Genomic DNA, 20,914 nt, shown 5'->3' with positions numbered 1-20,914 from the left:
CGCCCCGCCCCGCCCCGCCCCGCCCCGCCTGCCGTCACGTGACCGCGCGGCGTGCCCCGCCCCCTGCCCCCGTTCACGTGACCGTGCTAGGGGAGAAAACGCCTGACCCCGGCCCCGGCCTCCACGGGCGAGCCTCTTCCTCCTGCCGCCGTCCCTCCGCCGCTTGCCCTTCAGACGCCGGCGCCGCCGTCCGCCCGGGTCCGGAGCGCCGTCCGCCATGCGGCTCCTGCCCCCGGCCCCAGGCGGGCCGCGGCGGAACCAGCCGGGTCACCTGCGCCCCTGCGGCCCCGCGCCGCTGCTGCTGCTGCTGCTCCTGCTGGGCGGCTGCCTGGGGGCCTCGCGGGCGGCGGCGGGCTCCCGGAGGCCCAACGTGGTGCTGCTGCTCACCGACGACCAGGACGAGGTGCTCGGCGGCATGGTAACGCTTCTGCCCCGCCCCGCCCCGCAGACTCCCGGGCCGACACCCCCCCCCCCCCACACCGCCCCGCAGGTGTCTGGGCCGCTTTGCCCTTCCCTGCCTCGGCTCCGCGGTCCTGGCGAGCTGCGCCTCTGCCGCCCCCGGCCCCGTAGGCGAGCTCCGGGGGCCGCGGGACTCCGTTTCCCCCTCCTCCGCCCTCTCCTGGGCGGACCCCCGTGCACGCACCGCGCCGAGCTTCCAGGTCGGACCCGGGCTGCGCCCCGAGGCGTGGACGCCAGCTAGGGGTGGGCTGGGCCGCCGGCACGCGCGCCCGGCTTCTCTCTTGCACCAGCCCCGCCGAGTCTTTGCAGGAAGGACCTAGGCCGGCTCCGCGTGCACAGGGCTGCGCTGGGTATCTTAGAAAATAAGTGCTGAAGCGGACTGATCCGGTAGGTGGTCGGCGGGCGGCTCAGGGTGTGCGTGGCCGGACGCGCAGCAGGAGAGTTCAATCAGCCCGATCGAGCCCCTGGATGCTGCTGCTGCTGATGCTGCTGATGCCGATGCATTGGCTCCTGCGGCCCGTGTTCCATTTTATTTATTTATTTATTTTTCTACTGTGTCTCAGGCTTCTTTAAGAAAGTGATGAGTGATGTGGGGATTCAAAACAAGAGCATCCTTGAACTTCACCTTTCCTCCAACCAGTCCCATTTTAAATGTGTTTTGTCAGGCGACTTCGCTCTTGCCCAGAGTGAGCGTTGCTTCTGTATCTTAGAGTTCTGGAATTTATGACCTTCAGGAGCGCTCGCCCAGGCTCCTGTTGATGGAGGCCCCGGAACGTGGCTTCCCGGAGGCGCTTAAGTAGTCGAAGCAGGTGGGAATCCAGCAGGTGCTCTGATGCTGGGTCTGGCATTTCTCTTCTCTTTAAATGTACATGGGTATGTATACACACACACACACACACACACACCTTGTCTCTTCGTTTCAGTTCTCTCTTTGCTTTCAGCTAAATGCTGAGCCTATGAAAACCCTTCCCAGGAGAAGTTCCTGCTACTGTATGTGAACACTCTTCCTCAATGTCCTTCAGACTGATTTCAACCCATCCGTGAGCTGTAAAATCAGCTCAATGAGCAGCTACCAGCATTTTTTACTTTCCTGTGGAATAGAGTAGAAAATGTTGGTGTTAAAAAAAAAAGAAAAGAAAAGAAAAAGAAAATGTTGGTGTGATAGATGTGGGACGTATGGTAAAGGTTCACGTAGACCAGATATGTAATTCTGGGTTATGAATTAAAATGTAGTTCTGACTCAGGACTCTGTTCACAATTATGAGAATCTTTTCTCTCTTTTTAAAAATTTTTTTTTGTTTTTCAAAGATTTTATTTATTAATCAGAGACAGAGAGAGGCAGAAACACAGGCAGAGGGAGAAGCAGGCTCCATGCAGGGAGCCCAATGTGGGACTCGATCCCAGGACCCCAGGATCACGCCCTGGGCCGAAAGCAGGTGCTGAACCACTGACTCACCTGCACTGCCTTAAGAATCTTTTCTAGTTAATGTTTAAGATGCTTGCATTTTGACTCCACACTTCTTCCTGCCACATAGGCCTCATTGCCTTTTACCTTCTACACCACATTGACATTGAAGAGTCTTGACTTAATTGCCCTCCTGGAATTTACTTTGTTTTTCCCGTTCTCATCACTACACTTAACCCTCCTCACAAAATTCCTTTAAAAAAAAAAAAAAGTTTTTGTGTGTGTATGTGTGTCATTGAAAAGTGTTTTGTTTAGGGGCCCCTGGGTGGTTTAGTCAGTTAAGCATCTGCCTTCGGCTCAGGTCATGATCTCAGGGTCCTGGGATCGAGCCCCTGCTCAGCGGGGAGCCTGCTTCTCCCTCTCCCACCTGCTTGCACATGCTGGCTTTCACTCGCTCTCTCACTCTCATAAATAAAATCTTAAAAAAAAAAAAAAAAGTGTCTAGAAAAACCAAGCCATCTCATATCAAAAATTAGCAATAGTGACTAAAACAATTAAAAGGTCAAGCTTTTACATTTCTGTTGAAAACAAAAATTTATCACTGAAATACCAGGTGTTCAGAACCGAGTTTCTTAGTTCTTAGAGATCGATGTGGTCTGTGTAGATCTGAGGTATCTTCCCCTTAACATGTTCATTGTATTTGGTTCTTTAAACCAGTAGCAGATTCTTTTTTATAGGTGTTTACACTGAAGAGAAAAACCAAAATTGATACTCAGGCACACCAGTGGGGTCATGGAAGTCCTTAATTTATATGTAATACTCTGTATTTTACCTTCATTTTTTGTAGAGTGAGGTTTCTGACCCAAAAAAAGGGGGTCAGATTGCTTACTGATTGCTGCCATAGTTGGCAAAAGAAATGGTGGTCCAATCCACCACACCAGCTCAGGTCGAAGAATTATAAGCGTTTGTGTGATTGCTGCTTCTCATAGAATCTTTCAGTCACCTTTGAAATTGTCTTTGATGCATCATCATTGTTGCAGACATCATCTGAAGGACTTTAGTTTCTTGGCTTAGGGAACAGTTCCTATTTCTTTATTTTACTTGGATGTTATCATGGTGGGATGGACACACTGTTCACAGAAGCACAGGCTGCTCTTTTTAAAATCATTCACTTTAGAAAAAGTGACATTTGGTCAAAACTTTTAAGGAAATGAGAGATGGAGCCATGATGAAATGTAGGGCAAGAATAGATGATGTCTTTGCCTCAAGCATAGTGATCTTTCACCATTAAAAGAAAAATTAGCCATAGATTATTAGAATCGTTAAAACTTTATTTCAGAGCAGCTATATATATGGGAACCAAAAAAGTAAATGACTCCTTAGGATTTTTATGGAAGGGATGTGCTTTGGATGAGTAAAGTTACCCATATTTGGGTGTTAAGACTGGCTGCTGCTTAAGCAGCGTTGCACAGCCCTGACCTGACCAGCCTTGCAGCTGTCCTTGCTTACATCTTAAAAGATCAATGTTAACGTTCAGGTTAGCATGGACACACACATTTTCAGTACACTGTGTTTTCTTGTTTAAGATTTGTTTAAGCATAGATTATGGTTATCGCTGTCCCGGTGTTAGCAGTATGAAAATGACTGTCATTGATGTAGATTTCTTACTTACACTAAAATCTGTGTTCCCATGCAGCCCTGCATCATTTGCTGGCTCTTGCCTAATGCTTTGACCTTAACTCACCCCACAGTCTCCTTTACTTGCTGTGCTGCTCCTACATTTGCCTTTTTTCCTTTCCTTACGTGCGCCTCTTTCCTTCTCTGGCCGCCCTTGTCCTTGCTGTTATTCACTCAGCCTGGACACATCGTCTCCTGGATCTTTGCATGGCTGACCTCTTCATCATGTGACTCTGAGTATCACAGTTATCTCAGGCCTCCTGAGAGAGGCCTCTCCTGACCACCTATCTAGAGTAGTTTCTCCCTCTCCTCCCACCAGCTGTAAGCATGGTGATGCATAACTCATCCTGATTTATTCTGTTGATAGCACTTCACTGCCTGAAATGATTGTTTACTTGTTACTTGTTTAAATTCCCGAGTACAAAGGTCATGAGATCAAAGACCACCTGTTTTTTGTCCACCTTTGCCTAGATCAGTGCCTGGCATACATTAAGTGGTTAACAAATGGGTTATAATCACACAGTATAGTCTTCTGTAAATCAGAAACTCTTCAGTAGTTTTGCCTATTTGCCAGTTTGAGGATTAAGTCCCATATAATCAACTAACATTAACTCACTTTCCCCACTTACACTTTGTATTCTCGTTTCCCCTCCCTGTGTGTCATCATACCTCAGATTTTTTGGTCAAACCAGTGTTTCACTCAGCCTAATATTCTTTACCTAACGGTAGCACCCAGTGATGTTTTGCGGAGTATCATAGTTGGTGACATTGCTGTGAAGATTAGCGAAGACCTTATATATCTACCTATAGCATCTCCTGGGAGCCTATTATGGATCTATTCGTGAAATTATGAAATGTCTTCTTAAATAAGTTAGGATTCTCATCCTTTTGAGCTTAGGGGTTCCTTAGGTTTTTTACTATCTATATAAAACAGTGAGGGGAAGTCATTTATACAGTATTATAAATAAGACCCTTGTTAACATAGTTACTTAGATTATCTTTAAGGAATTATTGCACAATAAGATATACTTAAAACTGCACTGAATATGGTCTTAATTTTTTTTTTTTTTGATCTTAGATTTCAAAGGTACTTCAAAAATCATCATGAACTGATTAATATGATACAAATAAAATTAGAGTCTCTTCAGTGGTCCTTTCTTACTGTCTGGAATCTGAGTAAAGATTATTAGTGTTCACTTTATTTGTATTTAAACGACATTCTTCATACTTTTATCTCATTCTAGGATTTGAGATCAATTCTCATCTATACTGTTTGCCATCTGGTTCAAGTCCTTACCTGAGGTGGTGATTGGTCTAGTGCACAGGTTTTGGGCATATAGTTGGAAAGTGTACATTTGGATTCCACCACTGGATGTGTGATAATCGAGTTGTTTTCTGGGCCTCCTGACCTTATCTGGCTTTCAGAACCTGAGTGTTATTTTTGTTTTAAAGGGTGGAAGGCTCCTTTCATCTCTTATCCCACTTCCTGCTTCTAAAGATGAATTTATGGAGATTTGCCGTATCTATCTTGTAAGGGGGCTGGTGACAAAAGAGAGCACCAAAATTTAGTTACTTTGAAATCAGCACTGCTAGAATAGTGCTGTCAGCTGTGAACTTTCCCTTCCTGCGGGCATTATGACCCTTTTGATCTTTTGCATGGGACATAACTAATTGTAACCAAACCTGTTTGGTTCATCTCCAGAATCACACAGGACTCTTTTGACATTTCTTAGTGTCAAATGGAGCTGATCATTACGAGTAAGATGCAAAAAACATGAGTTTTGGTCTGCGTGTTTTTGTTTATTGGAGGAAATGGATTAACACATAATTATTTATTTCACAGACACCACTAAAGAAAACCAAGGCTCTCATTGGAGAAATGGGGATGACTTTCTCCAGTGCTGTAAGTTTTGAAGCTGACTTACTTTTGTGAGACTTTCTGTTCATATTCCAAGAAGCAGCACTCTTTTTGGGGTAGTCTAGTGGAATCTGTATGGTTTTTTTTTCCTAGTTAGATGCGTGATCTAAAGGAAGGACTTTATTTAAAGTGACTTAAATTCTTTTAATTGAAATATTTTTACTAATTGAACCTTAATTGTAGGTATTTTCTAAGCCAGTTTGATTTATAGCTCAGAACTAGATAAATTTTTTTTAATTTCTTTTTTTATTTATTTATGATAGTCACAGAGAGAGAGTCGCAGAGACACAGGCAGAGGGAGAAGCAGGCTCCATGCACCGGGAGCCCGATGTGGGACTCGATCCCGGGTCTCCAGGATCGTGCCCTGGGCCAAAGGCAGGCGCCAAACCGCTGCGCCACCCAGGGATCCCGATAATTTTTTTTTTTTTAAACCTCACTGTTTGAGGTTTGAAAATGGACTGTAAGAATTAAGTAACATTCATTTCTATGGAAAGGCACAAGGTTAATCAGAATCCGAACAGGATTTTTTTTAGGCCGGGTAAAGTGATTCCAGATTTATCTGGAATTAGAAGTAGGTTAGAACAATCAAGATTATTTCTTAAAGGAGGAAATTGCCCTTCCAAATAATAAAATGCAATATGAAGATACAGTAAACATTGTGACATTGACCAAAAAATAGGTCAGCAGACAAAAAAGCAAAAGGTTTAAAAGGGTTGCCAATATCTAACAAACTTTAAAAAGCAAAAGTAAAAAATGGCAAGTATTTGTAACATGACTGAATCCTTCCTTAACTCAGATTTTCAGTTATAAGAAGCTGATGCCCCAGGAGGAAAAAATATACAAAATTCATGAACAAATCATTCACGTAAACAGTTGGTCAGTATGCATGTGGAGAATGTTCATCCTCAACAGTATTTAAAAATGCCAAATCCAATTTGAAAGGCCAAAGAAATGCAAGTATTTAAAAGGGATACTATGTAGTTTTGGCAAGAGCATGCTTGCATGAGCATTCCTTCCCTGCTGGTGTGAGTATAAACTAGTGTTCTCCATAAGGTGGCTTGGCAACATGTACTAAGACCTATACAAATATCAGGTAGAAGGGGCTCAGCTATTAGAAATGCAATTAGAGTAGAAAAAAATAATCTGTATCCAGTGTATTAAGTGATGTAGGAAATGTATAAAGCTACAGGTTTTCCTGAAAATGAACCTGTACCTCTCAGCTACATTAGATTCAAGTAGTATTCTTTATCTTTGGTTAAGACCTAGCTCCTAGGGGCACCTAGGTGGCTCAGTTGGTTAAGCGTCCATCTCCTGATCTCAGCTCAGGTCTTGATCTCAGGGTTTTGAGCTCAAGTCCCACTTTGGGCTCCAAACTGGGCATGGAACATACTTTTAAAACAAAACAAAACAAAACAAAACAAAAAAAACCCTAATTCCTACCACAAAAATATTTCTTTAGCAGATGAGATTGGAGTAACTCTTATTCTGCAGAAAGAAACCAACTGAAAAAAAAATCTGTTATCTTGGTTTATCTGGTTTACTGTCTCCACTATGTGACTTAAAGCAGATCTAAAGTGTGTCGTATGTTACCAAAAAAAAAAAAAAAAAACACACACACACAAAAAAAAAACGCAAAAAAACTCTATTCCGTGGGAAACTAGAAATTCAAAGTTAGAATATTAAGTAGCTTTGTTTGCTCTTTTTAGAAATGATGAGAAATCCATCTTTCTTGTGTAACTAGGTTTTTTTTTGCTTCTGTTCCCTTTGTAGTATGTGCCAAGTGCTCTTTGCTGTCCGAGCAGAGCCAGTATCTTGACAGGGAAGTACCCACATAATCATCACGTTGTTAACAACACTTTAGAGGGAAACTGCAGTAGTAAGTCTTGGCAGAAGATCCAAGAACCAAATACTTTTCCAGCAATTCTCAGATCGATGTGTGGTTATCAGACCTTTTTTGCAGGGAAGTACTTAAATGAGGTATGTTGAATGATCTAATTATTCCTTTAGAAAAAAAAGCTTGATAAATGTGAATTAATGTAATTCATGTCATTTTTTTAATTATCCATTTGAGTCATGTTAAAATGTTTTTGGTGTATGTTTTCTCCTAATTTGCTCTTTGAACAATTTACTTACATGAATATATTTATATGATTTAAGTACTGTAGTTATTCTTCCTCTAAATGGCCTCACAGCATTTACTTAAAAATTGTCCTGTGACTGCTGCTGTCTGATGCATCTTCCCCTTTCTTCTTTTTCTTCTTTCTTTTTCTTCAAGAACTTTGCATGTCATGTGGCTGTCATGGTATCTTTTTCTCCATTTCCCCTTTATTAGGATGAGAATGAAGAAGTTTTTCCTCCTGCCACCTTTCCTGCACCATAACAGCTTAAGACTTAACTCCATTTTCTAACCTAAAAAAATGTAAAGAGATCGGTGGTAAAGGGAAAGCACCCAGAGCATGGGCTGTTTGGGCCATTAAAGCAAATGGCTTAGTGGTTGATGTGCTGGCCTGTTGTGCATCTGGGTGGAGGGACACCCATTACAGCCCACCAAGGCTAGATTTCACCACACTAGCCCTAGCTTTTAGTCAAACTTAAGGGAAATAGTTTGAGAGTATCTAGGTTATATCTTAGAGTAAAACTGGGAATGCAGGACAAAGATACACATTTACTTATATACTTTCTCCACGGTTGTTAGAGATACTAATATCTGATCTGAATTTTCTGTTCATACTTTCTCTCCCCACAATAATTGGGAGAATTTGCAGCCTTGTGAGGTTGAAGGAAGATAAGTCAGTTTGAAAAGAATCATGAGAAATAAGTATAAATACTAGGTGAGATAAGTCTGTGGTTCATAAACAGAATTTATACTACGCATATGAAAGACCATTTAATGTGTATACAGAATTAAGAGAAATTCATTAAAATAACAGAGATTTCTCATGGGTTAAATTCTTCCTTAAATGGGCAATACTAAACCTGATTGAGATAAAATGTGATAGTTCTGGGGTCACTTATTCATCTCATCAAATAAATTGAGCTCTAAAAGTAGAATTCATCATCAGGACAACTGAAGTTATAGGCTGAGAGCTCATAATCTGATTATTTTGGCTATCGTTAGGCACAAGGTCAGTTGGAGTATTCAGTTTGTGCCATCAGTAGCTCAGGAAATGAACCTTCTGGCCTAAGCCATGCAGACTTTTTCTGGAAGGAACTAGAGGTAAATATTTTGGGCTTTACAGGCCATACATCTCTTTTGTGATGACAGTAGTTTCCCCCTTGCCTACCTTATCCATGGGGGATACTTTCCCAAACCCTCAGTAGATGCCTGAAACCAAAGATAGTACTGAACTCTATATATACTATGTTTTTACCTGTGTATTTGTACCTGTGATAAAGTTTAACTGGTAAATTCGGCACAATAAGGGATTAACAACTAATAATAACAAAATAGAACAGTTAAAACCATATAATGCAATAAAAATTATGTGAATGATGTCTCTTTCAAAATATTGCACTGTACTTTATGTGATGGTGTGAGATGATATAATACCTACCTGATGAGATGAAGTGAGGTGAATGACAGACATTGCAATGTAGCATTAGGCTACTACAGACCTTCTGACAGGAGTTCCTCTGCTCCTGGACTATGGTTGACCGTGAGTTAACTGAAACCACAGGAAATGAAACTGCAGATAAGGGGGGATTCCTGTATTGGACTCTGCCATTGTAGCATGAAAGCAGCCATAGGCATTACACAAACCAAAATGAGTGCACCTATGTTCCAAAAATCCCTCATCACTGAAATGCCAATTTCCTCTGTCACAAAATATTCCTCTATTGATTGCTGTTGTTTTTTTTAATGGTTGGAAAAAAATCCTTAGCTTGCTAATCATACGTAACAGTTGGCAGGCTAGATTTGGCTTGCTGGCCATAGTTTGCAAACTCCTGCTTCAGAAGTTCCTAGGATTATAGTGTTCTTTACTTGTTGACTGGGTTTTATGTGTTTGGGAAAATAGAGCACCTTGTTTCAGGCCCTGATCAAAAAGGATTCTAAAAGTTTCCTCTTTCTTTCTGATTTGGTCAAGTCTGAGTAATTCTGACGTCCTACTTGTCTTGCTTTTCAGTATGGAGCCCCAGATGCAGGTGGACTAGAACATGTTCCTCTAGGCTGGAGTTATTGGTATGCCTTGGTGAGTGATTATTGAAATCAGCGACAATTATACACAGCCCTGCAGATGTAAAATATGTTTACTCTCTAATTTAGCTCTAATTTTTACATGAGTTGCTTTGCGTTTATGATTAGCTATTTTATCTCCTTAAAGTCTATTGATCTGTGAGTCACTCCTCTGAGGGATGTTTTTCCTGCATCACATAAGGTTTAGTTACGTATTTTGCTGTTTTATCTTATCCACTCGTGGCTCTTCAAACTAGGACATATGATTGAAACTATGCTAGTAGTTAATAAAACTCTAGTCAAAAAATCCAATGCAGTACTAACTTGAGTAATTATATATATTTTTAAATGTCTCCTTTTTTCTTTAAAGATTTATTTGACCCAGGGTTAGAGAGAGCGGTGGTGTGGGCAGAGGGAGAATCTCAGGCTGACTCCATGTTGAGCGTGGAACCTGATGCAGGACTCGGTCTCACAATCCTGAGATCACAACCTGAGCCAAAATCAAGAGTCAGATGCTTAACCAGCCACTCCACCTAGGTGTCCCAGATTGTCTTGTCACTATTTAAACAGTATGGTTTAGCCCAGCACGATTTCTGACTTTTCATTTGGTGTGCTGATCTCTTAACAAATCTTACTTTCCTGTCTAATAGGAAAAGAATTCTAAATACTATAATTATACGCTCTCTATCAATGGGAAGGCACGGAAGCATGGTGAAAACTACAGTGTGGACTACCTGACAGATGTTCTGGTGAGTTATCAAAGCTCTGTCCTCTCATGTGTGGCTCACAGTTGTTGAAACCTCTGCCTAGAAACCCGTTGGACTTGGTCATGTTCACTAACGTGAATGAATAATAACTTCATTTAATTGCCAAAGAATATTTCCAACTGATTAAAGACTCCTGAGGGTGTTTTTCTTTGTATATAAGCTAGGCTCAGAGCTAATGTTCTTGAAATTCCAGCAACAAATCCTTTTCCAAAGGCTAATCTCTGAGACTGTAGAGATTATTTTGAAGAGGTCTTACTTTAGAGGTTCTTACTCTTGACCCCAGTTTCACTCACAAGCTATGAGATGCAGCTTCACTGTGAGGGTGGGGAGCTAGGGACTGGGAGTTCCTAAGGCTTAAGATTTATATCTGAATTTTTATTTATATATATAAATACATACTATAAATTTTATTTATAAACATATATAAATATTTTTATTTTTATACATAAAAATTACTGAAACTGGGTGAATTTAGGACTTGCCTTTCCTGTGTTCCTAATGACAGCCCTCCACAGAGTATTCATTCACCAAATTTTTTAGCACCCAGCATAGCAGGTGTTCAGTGAATGAAGCAAAGTCCCTCTGGGTGATCAGATAGAGAAATAAGACAGGGTATGGGAGTTACTTAGATAACGTTTAAAGAGGTGTGAGTGAGCTGTGTAGATCAGGGGAAAGGGTCCACAGAGAGAGCTACCGGTTGTGGGGGCACTGAGGCAGAAGTGTGCCCAGCATTTGGGGGAACGCACAGCTACTGACATTGCTAGAGTAAGCAGGTGGGTGGGATGGTGAAAGGAGATTGGTTCAGTCAGTACCTTTTGAGTATAGTGATGGGAATAAGTGAAGCTGTAAATCAACTAGAACAATTAAACATGTAGCATGTGTGTGGGATGCTTTCATTTTGATAACATATCTCCAGATAAGCAAATGATGAATGTAAGTCGATATAAATTAAAATCCTGGTGTGATGGATTTGGATTTAGTTTAGCTGTTTTAGCTGGTGTAACTTGGGATGTCTACACTGCATGTATTTTTATAAGATTAAGATAACTTAATCCACTGGTCCCACTGGGTGAATTAGATTAACACTCTCTCTGTATATTTTATATACTTTCAGGCAGTTGTATTAATGCAACCTAATCCTTAAAAGGTCAAATTACTATTTTTTCCTTTATGAGAAGTATTAACAATTGTTAGATCGTGTATAAGATCATTGTAATCTTATTTGTTTTCCTAGGATGCTATGCTTTTCCCCTTTTTTTAAATAAGTATTGCCTAAAACCCAAATATATGTTCCTACAATACACTTGTAAATAACTGTGATGTAGGTTGTGTTAATATTAAGATTGTTAAAAGTGGTTAAAAATTAAAGATTGTTTAAAAGCGGATATGACCCTGTGCCGCCTCCTGTATACCTGAGAATGTGCATCTCTCAAGTTCTCCACTGTTGGGTAGAGTAGAAGATAACAGATCTTTGTGTATCTCAGGCTAATATCTCTTTGGGCTTCCTGGACTACAAGTCCAACTCTGAGCCGTTCTTCATGATGATCTCCACACCAGCACCTCATTCTCCTTGGACAGCCGCACCTCAGTACCAGAAGACCTTTCAGAACGTCTTTGCACCAAGAAATAAGAACTTCAACATCCATGGAACGGTAGCTTCCCCTAATCCTTGAATGAAGCCATACTTGATATAAGTAACTGTATATTATCTTGTCAGGGAACCTTTGAGCCACGTACTTGATTTTCCTTCCAGACCTTCTAAAGGTAATTTTACCTGTCTTAAGTATAAAGATAGTATAACCTTGCTTCAGAAGTACAGATAAGCTTCCTGCCACACATCCAGTTAGCAACTAAGAGAGTCCAGAGGAAATATTAAAGCAGCGCCATCTTTCCTGACTACAGGCTCTCCTGCTAATCTCTGTGCTGGCTCTCCTCCTGCGTGGCGGTGGCTGAGACCTAGCCCTTGGGGCTGAGCGAGGCCTGCAGCAGCTTCCTGTGGGTGGCCCTCGCCGTGCCTTAGGCATAGGAAAGAGGCAGTGACCTAGTGCAATATGGCTGGAAGAGGAAGTTGAATGGAGAAATGAGCCGGAGCGGGGAATATAATTGAAGGCCACAGCCTAAATATTTGCCTCCTACACCAGTTACTTATACTTCCCTTGGCACACAGGGTGGGCTGTTCACTGGTTCAAAGGCAGAAGTTCTCTATTGCCTCATGCGTGTTGCCCAGAAATCTTCATTGCTTGTGAGATGGTAGAATGAGTCTGGGATTAGACTCAGCACTGCCACTTCTGAGCCGAGTGACCTGACCTTGGGCAAGATGCTTAACTTCTGCTTTTTTATCTAAAGTGAGAGATCTAAATAAATAAGGTGGGAGGTCTTACTTCCTCGTGCAGCTACAATATGGACTAAGGAGCATAGAAATATGCAGCATGTTGCCTGGCACACTGTAAGCAAGTGCTTAAGTAGGATTTTAAAGGCTGAGAGAACTGAGTTTTGAACTAGAGGGCCTTTCTCTGTGTTCCAAAAGAAATTAATAGGATTTCCTATGAGCAAATAAGTAGAAATTTTAAATCAGTCACTCTGTTACAGAATTTCTTAGAGTTATTCCTGTTCCAAGATGAATTTCCAACAGGAGGATATACCGTATAACATTTCTCAATACTAAGTAAGAACCCTTTGAGACTGACAGTTTGGGAGATGGTGGCTTAGGACTTTATGAATAGGGAGGAGAAAATTAATGATGTATGGGAATGTTTATGTTTTATTTTATTTTATTTATTTATTTTTTGGTTTTTTTAGAACTGCAAGTGATTTAAATGAGAAGAACCCTCTAGATTTGAGCTTGAGGTTTTAGGAAATTGTAATGATGAGTTTTTTCCCAAAGTTCTAGGACGATCAGTATCTTGGGCAGGAAAATAGAGGGTGTTAAGAATGGTCGCTTATTAGGGCAATACTTAATGGAAGGTAAAATTAATATTTACCCTTTTGTAGTTTGGGTAGTAGATCCAAAGCATAGACTCAATGTTAATAAACTTAGTCTCCTTTTAGCCAATAGTCCTCTAATATCTTTCACTAAATCTTTTAATGCTGATTAATGCTGCTAACAAGGAGCCCAGGCCTTGTTTCATTAGAGAGCTACTGGGAAGAACCTAAGAATCAATGATAATCTATAGAAAGTATTTTTAGGAATATATGGAGCAGGGGAGGGGAGGTCTGAAGTTGTTCAGATGCTCTGGTGAATTCCTTCTTGGTAGAAGTATAAAATGCTGCTTTTCATTATGTATTCTGGTAGTAGTTTATTTGATTGTATTGACTTGGTGCTAACATTTTTTTTTCTTTTAAATTTTAGAACAAGCACTGGTTAATTAGGCAAGCCAAGACCCCAATGACTAATTCTTCAATACAGTTTTTAGATAATGCGTTTAGGAAAAGGTGAGAGCTACTACTTTCTCAATCTGGATGGATGTTACGGACCTTCCAAGTCAGCCCATGAACAGGGGGACTGCACAATGTGGTTACCTTTGAAACAAAATCAGAAGGTAGCAGGTTGGTGGGAGAGACTCCTTGATTGGGAGTCTGCTCCCCCAGAGGTATAGGAGATGGTCTTTGGACTTCAGGACTAATAAAACAATTCATTTGTATAACTTGTTAAAACATAATTGCGAACTGGAGCCATTTGGTACAAAAAATTTTTCCCTGTGTCTGAAGAAAAGATCACTTTGTGAAAAATTAGACCCAATATTTGTATAAGACCCAAAGGCTTAGGGCACCCGCGGTGGCCCAGCGGTTTGGTGCCGCCTGCAGCCCAGGGCGTGATCCTGGAGACCTGGGATTGAGTCCCACGTCAGGCTCTCTGTATGGTGCCTGCTTCTCCCTCTGCCTGTGTCTCTGTCTGTGTGTGTGTGTGTGTGTGTGTGTGTGTGTGTGTGTGTGTGTCTCTCTCTCTCTCTGAATAAATAAATAAAATCTTTAAAAAAATTTTTTAAATTAAATTAAATTAAATTAAAAAAAAAAAAAAGAGCCAAAGGCTTAGAATAGAACAGAATATTTGCACTTGCTTTTGGAATTTTAAGGAATTTCCTTAAGTCAGTTCTTAAAAATCCATTACACTCTCTTAAGATGTATTTAGATTATACCAGGAGTGAGGAAACTTCTGTAAAGGGCCAGACAGTAAATATTATAGCCTGACAAGCCAAATGGTCTTTGTCACAGTTGCCCAGCTTTGCTGTTGGAGCAAAACTAGGCAATATATGAATGAACAATATAAAAACAGTGACTTATTTAATGGGTACAGAGTTGCAGATTTGCAAGAAAAAGTTCTGGAGATCTGTTCCACTGTGTGAATATACTTAATACTAATGATTGTACCCTTAAAATTTGTTAAGATGGTAAATTATATCTCGTGTGTTTTTTACCGCAATTTAAAAACAAACCTAGGACAGCCCCAGTGGTTCAGCAGTTTAGTGCTGCCTTTGGCCCAGGGTGGATCCTGGGGACCTGGGATCGAGTCCCATGTCGGGCTCCCTGCGTGGAGCCTGCTTCTCCCTCTGCCTGTGTCTCTGCCTCTCTCTCTCTCTGTGTCTGTCATGAATAAATAAATAAAATCTTAAAAAAAATACAATAAAAATAAAAACAAACCTAAATAGTGGACAGGCTGTGGCCCATCACTAATTGCTTGCCCACCCCTAGTTTAGATCCTGAAATGTTGTAGTGTGGGTCTGTCTGAATTAATCTGTGTTAATCAGTACTGAATTGACAGCTTTCCCTTCCAGTTGTTTCTGCTCTCATCACTCATTTTAGTAAAGCTAACTGGTTATTAAAAGCTTCACTTCTGGGATCCCTGGGTGGCGCAGTGGTTTGGCGCCTGCCTATGGCCCAGGGCACGATCCTGGAGACCCGGGATCGAGTCCCACGTCGGGCTCCCTGCATGGAGCCTGCTTCTCTCTCTGCCTGTGTCTCTGCCTCTCTCTCTCTCTCTCTCTGTGTGTGACTATCATAAATAAATAAAGGAAAAAAAAAAAAAAAGCTTCACTTCTTTAGAAATGGTTAAATTTGGAATGAACTAATTGTGTTCTGGGATTTTTCTAATTTTTTTTCAGTGAGTGGTCTGAGGAAAGGACATTTGGGTTTTGAGCTTTCCGGGAGTGTGGTTTGGGGGCTTTTGTATTATTTTGATTTGAATTTCACTCCTGCTCTGTTGGCAAGATACATTCCCTCAGCCATTGTTTCTGAAGTCCCCTTGTCACCCTCTGTGTACATCCAGGTGGCAAACTTTACTGTCAGTTGATGACCTTGTGGAGAAACTGGTGAAGAGATTGGAATTCAATGGGGAACTTAACAACACATATATCTTTTATACGTCAGACAATGGCTATCACACAGGTAAGGGACGGACTGGGGTATTCCTGTGACCTTGATGATGTGCCTTTTTCACCTAGTCAGTAGCACTGGCAGGGAGCTCTAGTCCTGTTGTAGCGGTGGACAGACCAAAGGGAGGGTGCCCCCTTCAGGACCCCTGTGATTAGAGGGCCAACACATTCGCCCGTAGAGAGACCAGGTTTCATTATTTGCTATTTCACATGCTAAATTACATGATGTTCGAGGAGTTGGGAGCAGAGTGAGCTTGCTAGATTGGAGGCAGGCAGAAGTAAGAAACTTAACTAGATTTAAAGGGCAAATAGACTTTATAGAATGGAGGTAAGAGATTTTTTTTTAAGTACTCAAAATAGAGACTGATAAAATAATCTCCATTATCCAGCTTCGATTTTCAGCTACCTGTGGCCAGTCTTTTGAATTTTTCCTGCCTTCCCCATGTTTTTGTTTTTTAGCTAGGCAGTATTGGAGAAACTTCAAACATTGTGATTCTGTACATCAACACTACATTGTCCATCTGACTAGTTTATTATGTATCAAAATCTGGACAAAGTCCACATCCTACCTGGTTTTTGTTTGTTTTTTATGTTCCCTGAGGCTGTTATTGCCACTGATTTATTGGAAAAGGGGTTTGTTGTTGTTGTTCTTTAGAATATCTCACATTCTCAAAAAAAAAAAATTTCACATTCTCGATTTGGCTAATCCCAGTCTTGTGATGCCTTGTGTACTTTTAGTCAGCATTTTCTATAGATTGATAGTTATAGAGTCTGAACAGAAATTCATATTTTCAGTGAGAATGCTTTCTTGGTGATACCGATTTGTACTTCCTATCACATCACTTCATGATGGTGTCTGGCTGACCCATTTAGCAATGCTGCTATTAATTGATGGCTCATGTGGTGTCAGTCTGAGCCTGTCCTATGAACCTTTTGTGGCTGAAGCTTCTGTTGATGACTGTTGCTTTAATCTCCTATTCTTTCAAAAATGGCAAAATGTTGACTTCATAACTTTGTCCCTCCTTTTGCATTTATTAGTTGGAACTCCTTAGAGAAGAACTCAACTGTTTGGTTATCTTGAAATGCAGATATAAGAAAGCCTGGATAAATGTTTTTGTCCCTTTATTTACACTTTTTTTGAGTAACCTCATTCAATTGTGGTCAGATTGAGTGTCATCCATAAATTATGTATTTGTGTTTCAGTACTTTCCAGTCATTGTTTTGCCAAATTTGTCCTGTCATAAACCAGAGGAATTCCCCTAGGCATTTGTTTAAAGATGATAAACTCATTTCCTGCCTTGTAGTAATAAGAAACCCAAGCAATTGTAAACTTTCCATTAAGGCACCATAAATAGTATAACAAAGTTGTTTTCATTCTTACTATCGATTAAATGAATGAATGTGTGAGTGACATTTCTATCCTGGCTCCATCTTTATCCTCTGTATTTTGTTTTCAGGACAGTTTTCTTTGCCAATAGACAAAAGACAGCTGTATGAGTTTGATATCAAAGTTCCACTGCTGGTTCGAGGACCTGGGATCAAACCAAATCAGACAAGCAAGGTAGGTGCCTGAGAAACTGATGGTGTTTACAGATAGCACTTGCCTGAGTAAAGAAGGCTGGAAAGGAGGCTGACTAGATTTCTCCTCATATGAGGATGACATCTGATTGGCTTAAGATCTTGTAAGTGTGTATATATAAGCCTTGGAAATACTGGTTTCCTTTTTTATTTTTATTTTTTGAACCCTTGGCCACGTTCTATTAACTGTATTCCCCCCCCATATGCGTATATATACATATATCAGTATGAGTAGTTTTTACTTGACCTTGAAGACTATATAAATCTTTGTCTTGAAGCAGTGACTCCACCGTGGTCCTCATCAACATCACCTTCTGAAATTGTGAAAGGTTCAACATCCAGAATGGTTCTAATGGACTCACTTGGACTAAAATGGGGACCCAGCCTCTGCTTTTGTCCTTCAATCACAGATGATTCTGAGAGGCCACCCAGTTTGGGGCCTACTACCCTGTAGGTCAGAGCTCCTTAGGCGGATCCCCTTGGGTCCTTGTTAAAATTCAGATTCTGAGTCTGCATTTCTGACCTCCCAGCTGATAGCTGCTGCCGATCTGACTCCACTTTGAGTAAAAGGCTATAGAAAGCATGTCTTCTGAGGATTTCATCCCTCTCTTTTGGGACTCTTCCTACTAATGCATTTCTGTTTTACTGATTCTCTCTCCAAAAGTATCATAATATACCACTTTTCTTTTGGAAATGTTGCCATTTCCATTTGATTTCCGTGTCTTTTTCCAAACTTATTATTTAATATTGAGGCATTTTGTTCCTGGAGATTGTGGGCACTCTGAACCAAAACACTTTGGTCTAATGCTTAGAAGATAAGAATTGATAAACTCCACTAGTTATGTTCTCCTCTTTTCTGATAACACAAATCAGTCCCAGCTCTGTGAGACAAAAAAATGAGCAAATACATCATTTAAGCTAAAATTGAAAAATGGGCCAGACTTTCTGGGTATACTGGGTACTTCAGTTTAATTTTGGGGTTTAATGTTTACTTTGTTTAAAAGTCTGCAATTCACTTATATCCTTTTGTAATGCTCATGATAGAATTCTGTTGAAATTCTTTCAGAATGGTAAAATGGCCTTCATAATTTCCCTTTGAGTTTTCTTTTTCTCTTAAGACCTGCTACAGGGGATCCCTGGGTGGCTTAGCGGTTTAGTGCCTGCTTTCAGCCCAGGACGTGATCCTGGAGTCCCAGGATCGAGTCCCACACTGGGCTTCCTGCATGAAGCCTGCTTCTCCCTCTGCCTGTGTCTCTGCCTCTCTCACTCTCTGTGTCTCTCATGAATAAATAAAATATTTTAAAAAATAAATAGCCTACATTTCTAAAGCCAGTCACTTCCCACTATAAATTCAATACCCTGTAAATGGGCCTCTCCTTTCAAAGGGCATAGGTGGGTTTGGAGGACCATTAAGTCTAAAAGTGTTTTATTGATCTTGGTGTTGGGAGTTGACTCAAGAGAACCTGTCAGCAGCTCTGCATTTCCAAGGAGCAGGGCTACCTAGGGCCACTTTTAACCAGTGTAGGGAAGGAGGCTGAATGAGAATAGAATGGAATGTGTCAGCCAGCTGCCCATCGAACAGACTGTTCCTTTTGTCTTCAAGATAACAGTGGCATGTAAATGTTAACATCAGAAAAGTTCACCTATAAGCAGTGTAAATAAAACCTGGTTCTTAGGAAACCATTTCAATAATAATATCTATATAATACTCAGGGCAGCCTGGGTGACTCAGCGGTTTAGTGCCGCCTTCAGCCCAGGGTGTGATCCTGGAGACCCCGAGTCGAGTCCCACGTTGGGCTCCATGCAGGAGCCCTCTGCCTGTGTCTCTGCCTCTCTTTCTGTGTCTCTCATGAATAAATAAATAAAATCTTTAAAAAGTATATCTATATAATCAACAATATCAAAATATCTATTGGATGCTTAGTTTGTGACAGGTGCTGTTCTAAGTGTATTAGCTATATCAACTCACTTAACTTCACAACCTTATAAGATATAGGTACTCTTATCACCCTGCCCCCTCCCAAAAAGATATTGTTATCCCCATTTTACAGATGAGGACACTGAGGTACAGAAGTTAAATGATTTGCCCAAGATAATGTAGCTAAAAAGTATCAGTCTGGCTGCAGAGTCTATACTTAACCATTAGAGTATAACTCAGGAAACATTTAAGTATCTTCTTGCGCCAGCAGCCTTGGATACACAGCATCCAAAGGAGGATTGGTTCTTAACATGTCAGGAGAGCCAGATATTTTAGCTACAGTTGTCAGTGAAAGCCTCTGAGGCATTTGAAAGGAGACCTTGGTGTTGAGAAGGATTTAGTCCCACAGAGATCTGTGGGAGGGCATTCTGAGCAGAACAGTAAATGTGAAGGCACAGATCTGAGAATGAGCTTGGCTTGTTCAGGGAACAGAATGTGGCAACTGTACTGAACTACTTACTTTCAGTAGTTCACTTCTAAGGGAACTATCTCTCTCACCTGGCCTTTGTATGGCTGATTGCTCTTTCTGTTTAGATTGCTTCCCCCTCCCATGCCCCTTCCTCCTTACCGATTGTCCTTTAGAGCTTTGGTTGTGGGCTTCTGTCTGGAAAGTCACTACATACCCCTGCCCCGACTTGGAGTAGGTGCTCTTCCCGTGTTCCTGGTGGGCCTCACACTTACCACACCCTACTGGGTTTGTGCTAAAAGGAATTCCTCAATGGCTAAGCTTAGAATACCCAGCCCTTAATACACATCAGATATCTATGTTGCTTGAGTTATCACCACCAGGGTCACATAGTGGCAGAACCAGGACTGAAAATTAAGAGTGTCTGTTCTCAAAATCCATGTGTGTTGCGCTGCTGTGCTGACAGATGTAGCTTGAGAAGTGTGAAATGCTCGGCCTCCACCTAGCACAAAAAAACGTCAGAGATGGGTGAATCTTCATGTGTTGGCAGTGTAGCTGTCTCAGCGCCAGTTGTCCTATGCGAGTGGCACGGGGTTATGAGTTAGGCATAATAAGCTGAGCTGTCAAAAGATGACGGCCCAAACAGGACCTGTTTTGACCAGCAGGCTTAGCTTTGTGTTAGCTGTTGGAGAGCAAAAGCAGGTGGTTTGTGCGGATGCCAAAGACTGGCTTATCAAGGTTTCCCCCTGACTGGAAGTTAATCTAGCTTTAGATTTGGTAGTAGAAATTCTTCAAAAAGAGTTTTAAGAAAGAAAAAGGTTAGTAGGGAAAAAAATGACCCAGCACGATCTGGGTGAAATAGAACTGTACTAAGGGGCCAAGAAGACAGCATATTGGCTTTAAGACAGGCCGAATAAGCCTGGTTTCCCTATGTGAAAGTGGGAGAATGGTTAAGTGGAAAATTCTCCAGTGTAACTCAGTGACACCCTGGCTTCTTCCTTGTAGGGCATTAATCCAGGTGAAGTAGCCCTAGATGTGGGGAGTCCTCTGCTTTCTTATGCAGTTCCACTGCTTTTCACCACATGGATTTTCTGCTGTGCTTGGAGTCTTTCCTTTGATAACTCTACATGAATTCTTTAAAGATCAAGGCTTAAATGTCTATTTGGAAACCTGATGTATCCTG

The 20,914-nt window shown here is 41.2% G+C and overlaps 1 protein-coding gene across 1 annotated transcript in view; it reads left to right on the top strand.

Annotated features, from left to right (window-relative positions):
* Positions 1 to 202: 202 nt before the first annotated feature.
* Positions 203 to 20,914, top strand: part of GNS (glucosamine (N-acetyl)-6-sulfatase) — a 52,149-nt gene continuing 31,437 nt past the window's right edge. The window contains exons 1-9 of the mRNA XM_077913701.1: positions 203 to 418; positions 5,385 to 5,444; positions 7,230 to 7,436; positions 9,584 to 9,649; positions 10,284 to 10,382; positions 11,885 to 12,052; positions 13,750 to 13,832; positions 15,664 to 15,782; positions 17,227 to 17,330. Coding sequence (XP_077769827.1) covers positions 218 to 418; positions 5,385 to 5,444; positions 7,230 to 7,436; positions 9,584 to 9,649; positions 10,284 to 10,382; positions 11,885 to 12,052; positions 13,750 to 13,832; positions 15,664 to 15,782; positions 17,227 to 17,330 — 1,107 coding nt within the window. The 5' untranslated portion in view covers positions 203 to 217. The remainder of the gene's footprint in view (positions 419 to 5,384; positions 5,445 to 7,229; positions 7,437 to 9,583; positions 9,650 to 10,283; positions 10,383 to 11,884; positions 12,053 to 13,749; positions 13,833 to 15,663; positions 15,783 to 17,226; positions 17,331 to 20,914) is intronic.

Source organism: Canis aureus, chromosome 11 (assembly GCF_053574225.1).
Source record: "Canis aureus isolate CA01 chromosome 11, VMU_Caureus_v.1.0, whole genome shotgun sequence".
NCBI classification, from domain to species: domain Eukaryota; kingdom Metazoa; phylum Chordata; class Mammalia; order Carnivora; family Canidae; genus Canis; species Canis aureus.
This window is presented reverse-complemented; position numbering and strand designations above follow the sequence as displayed.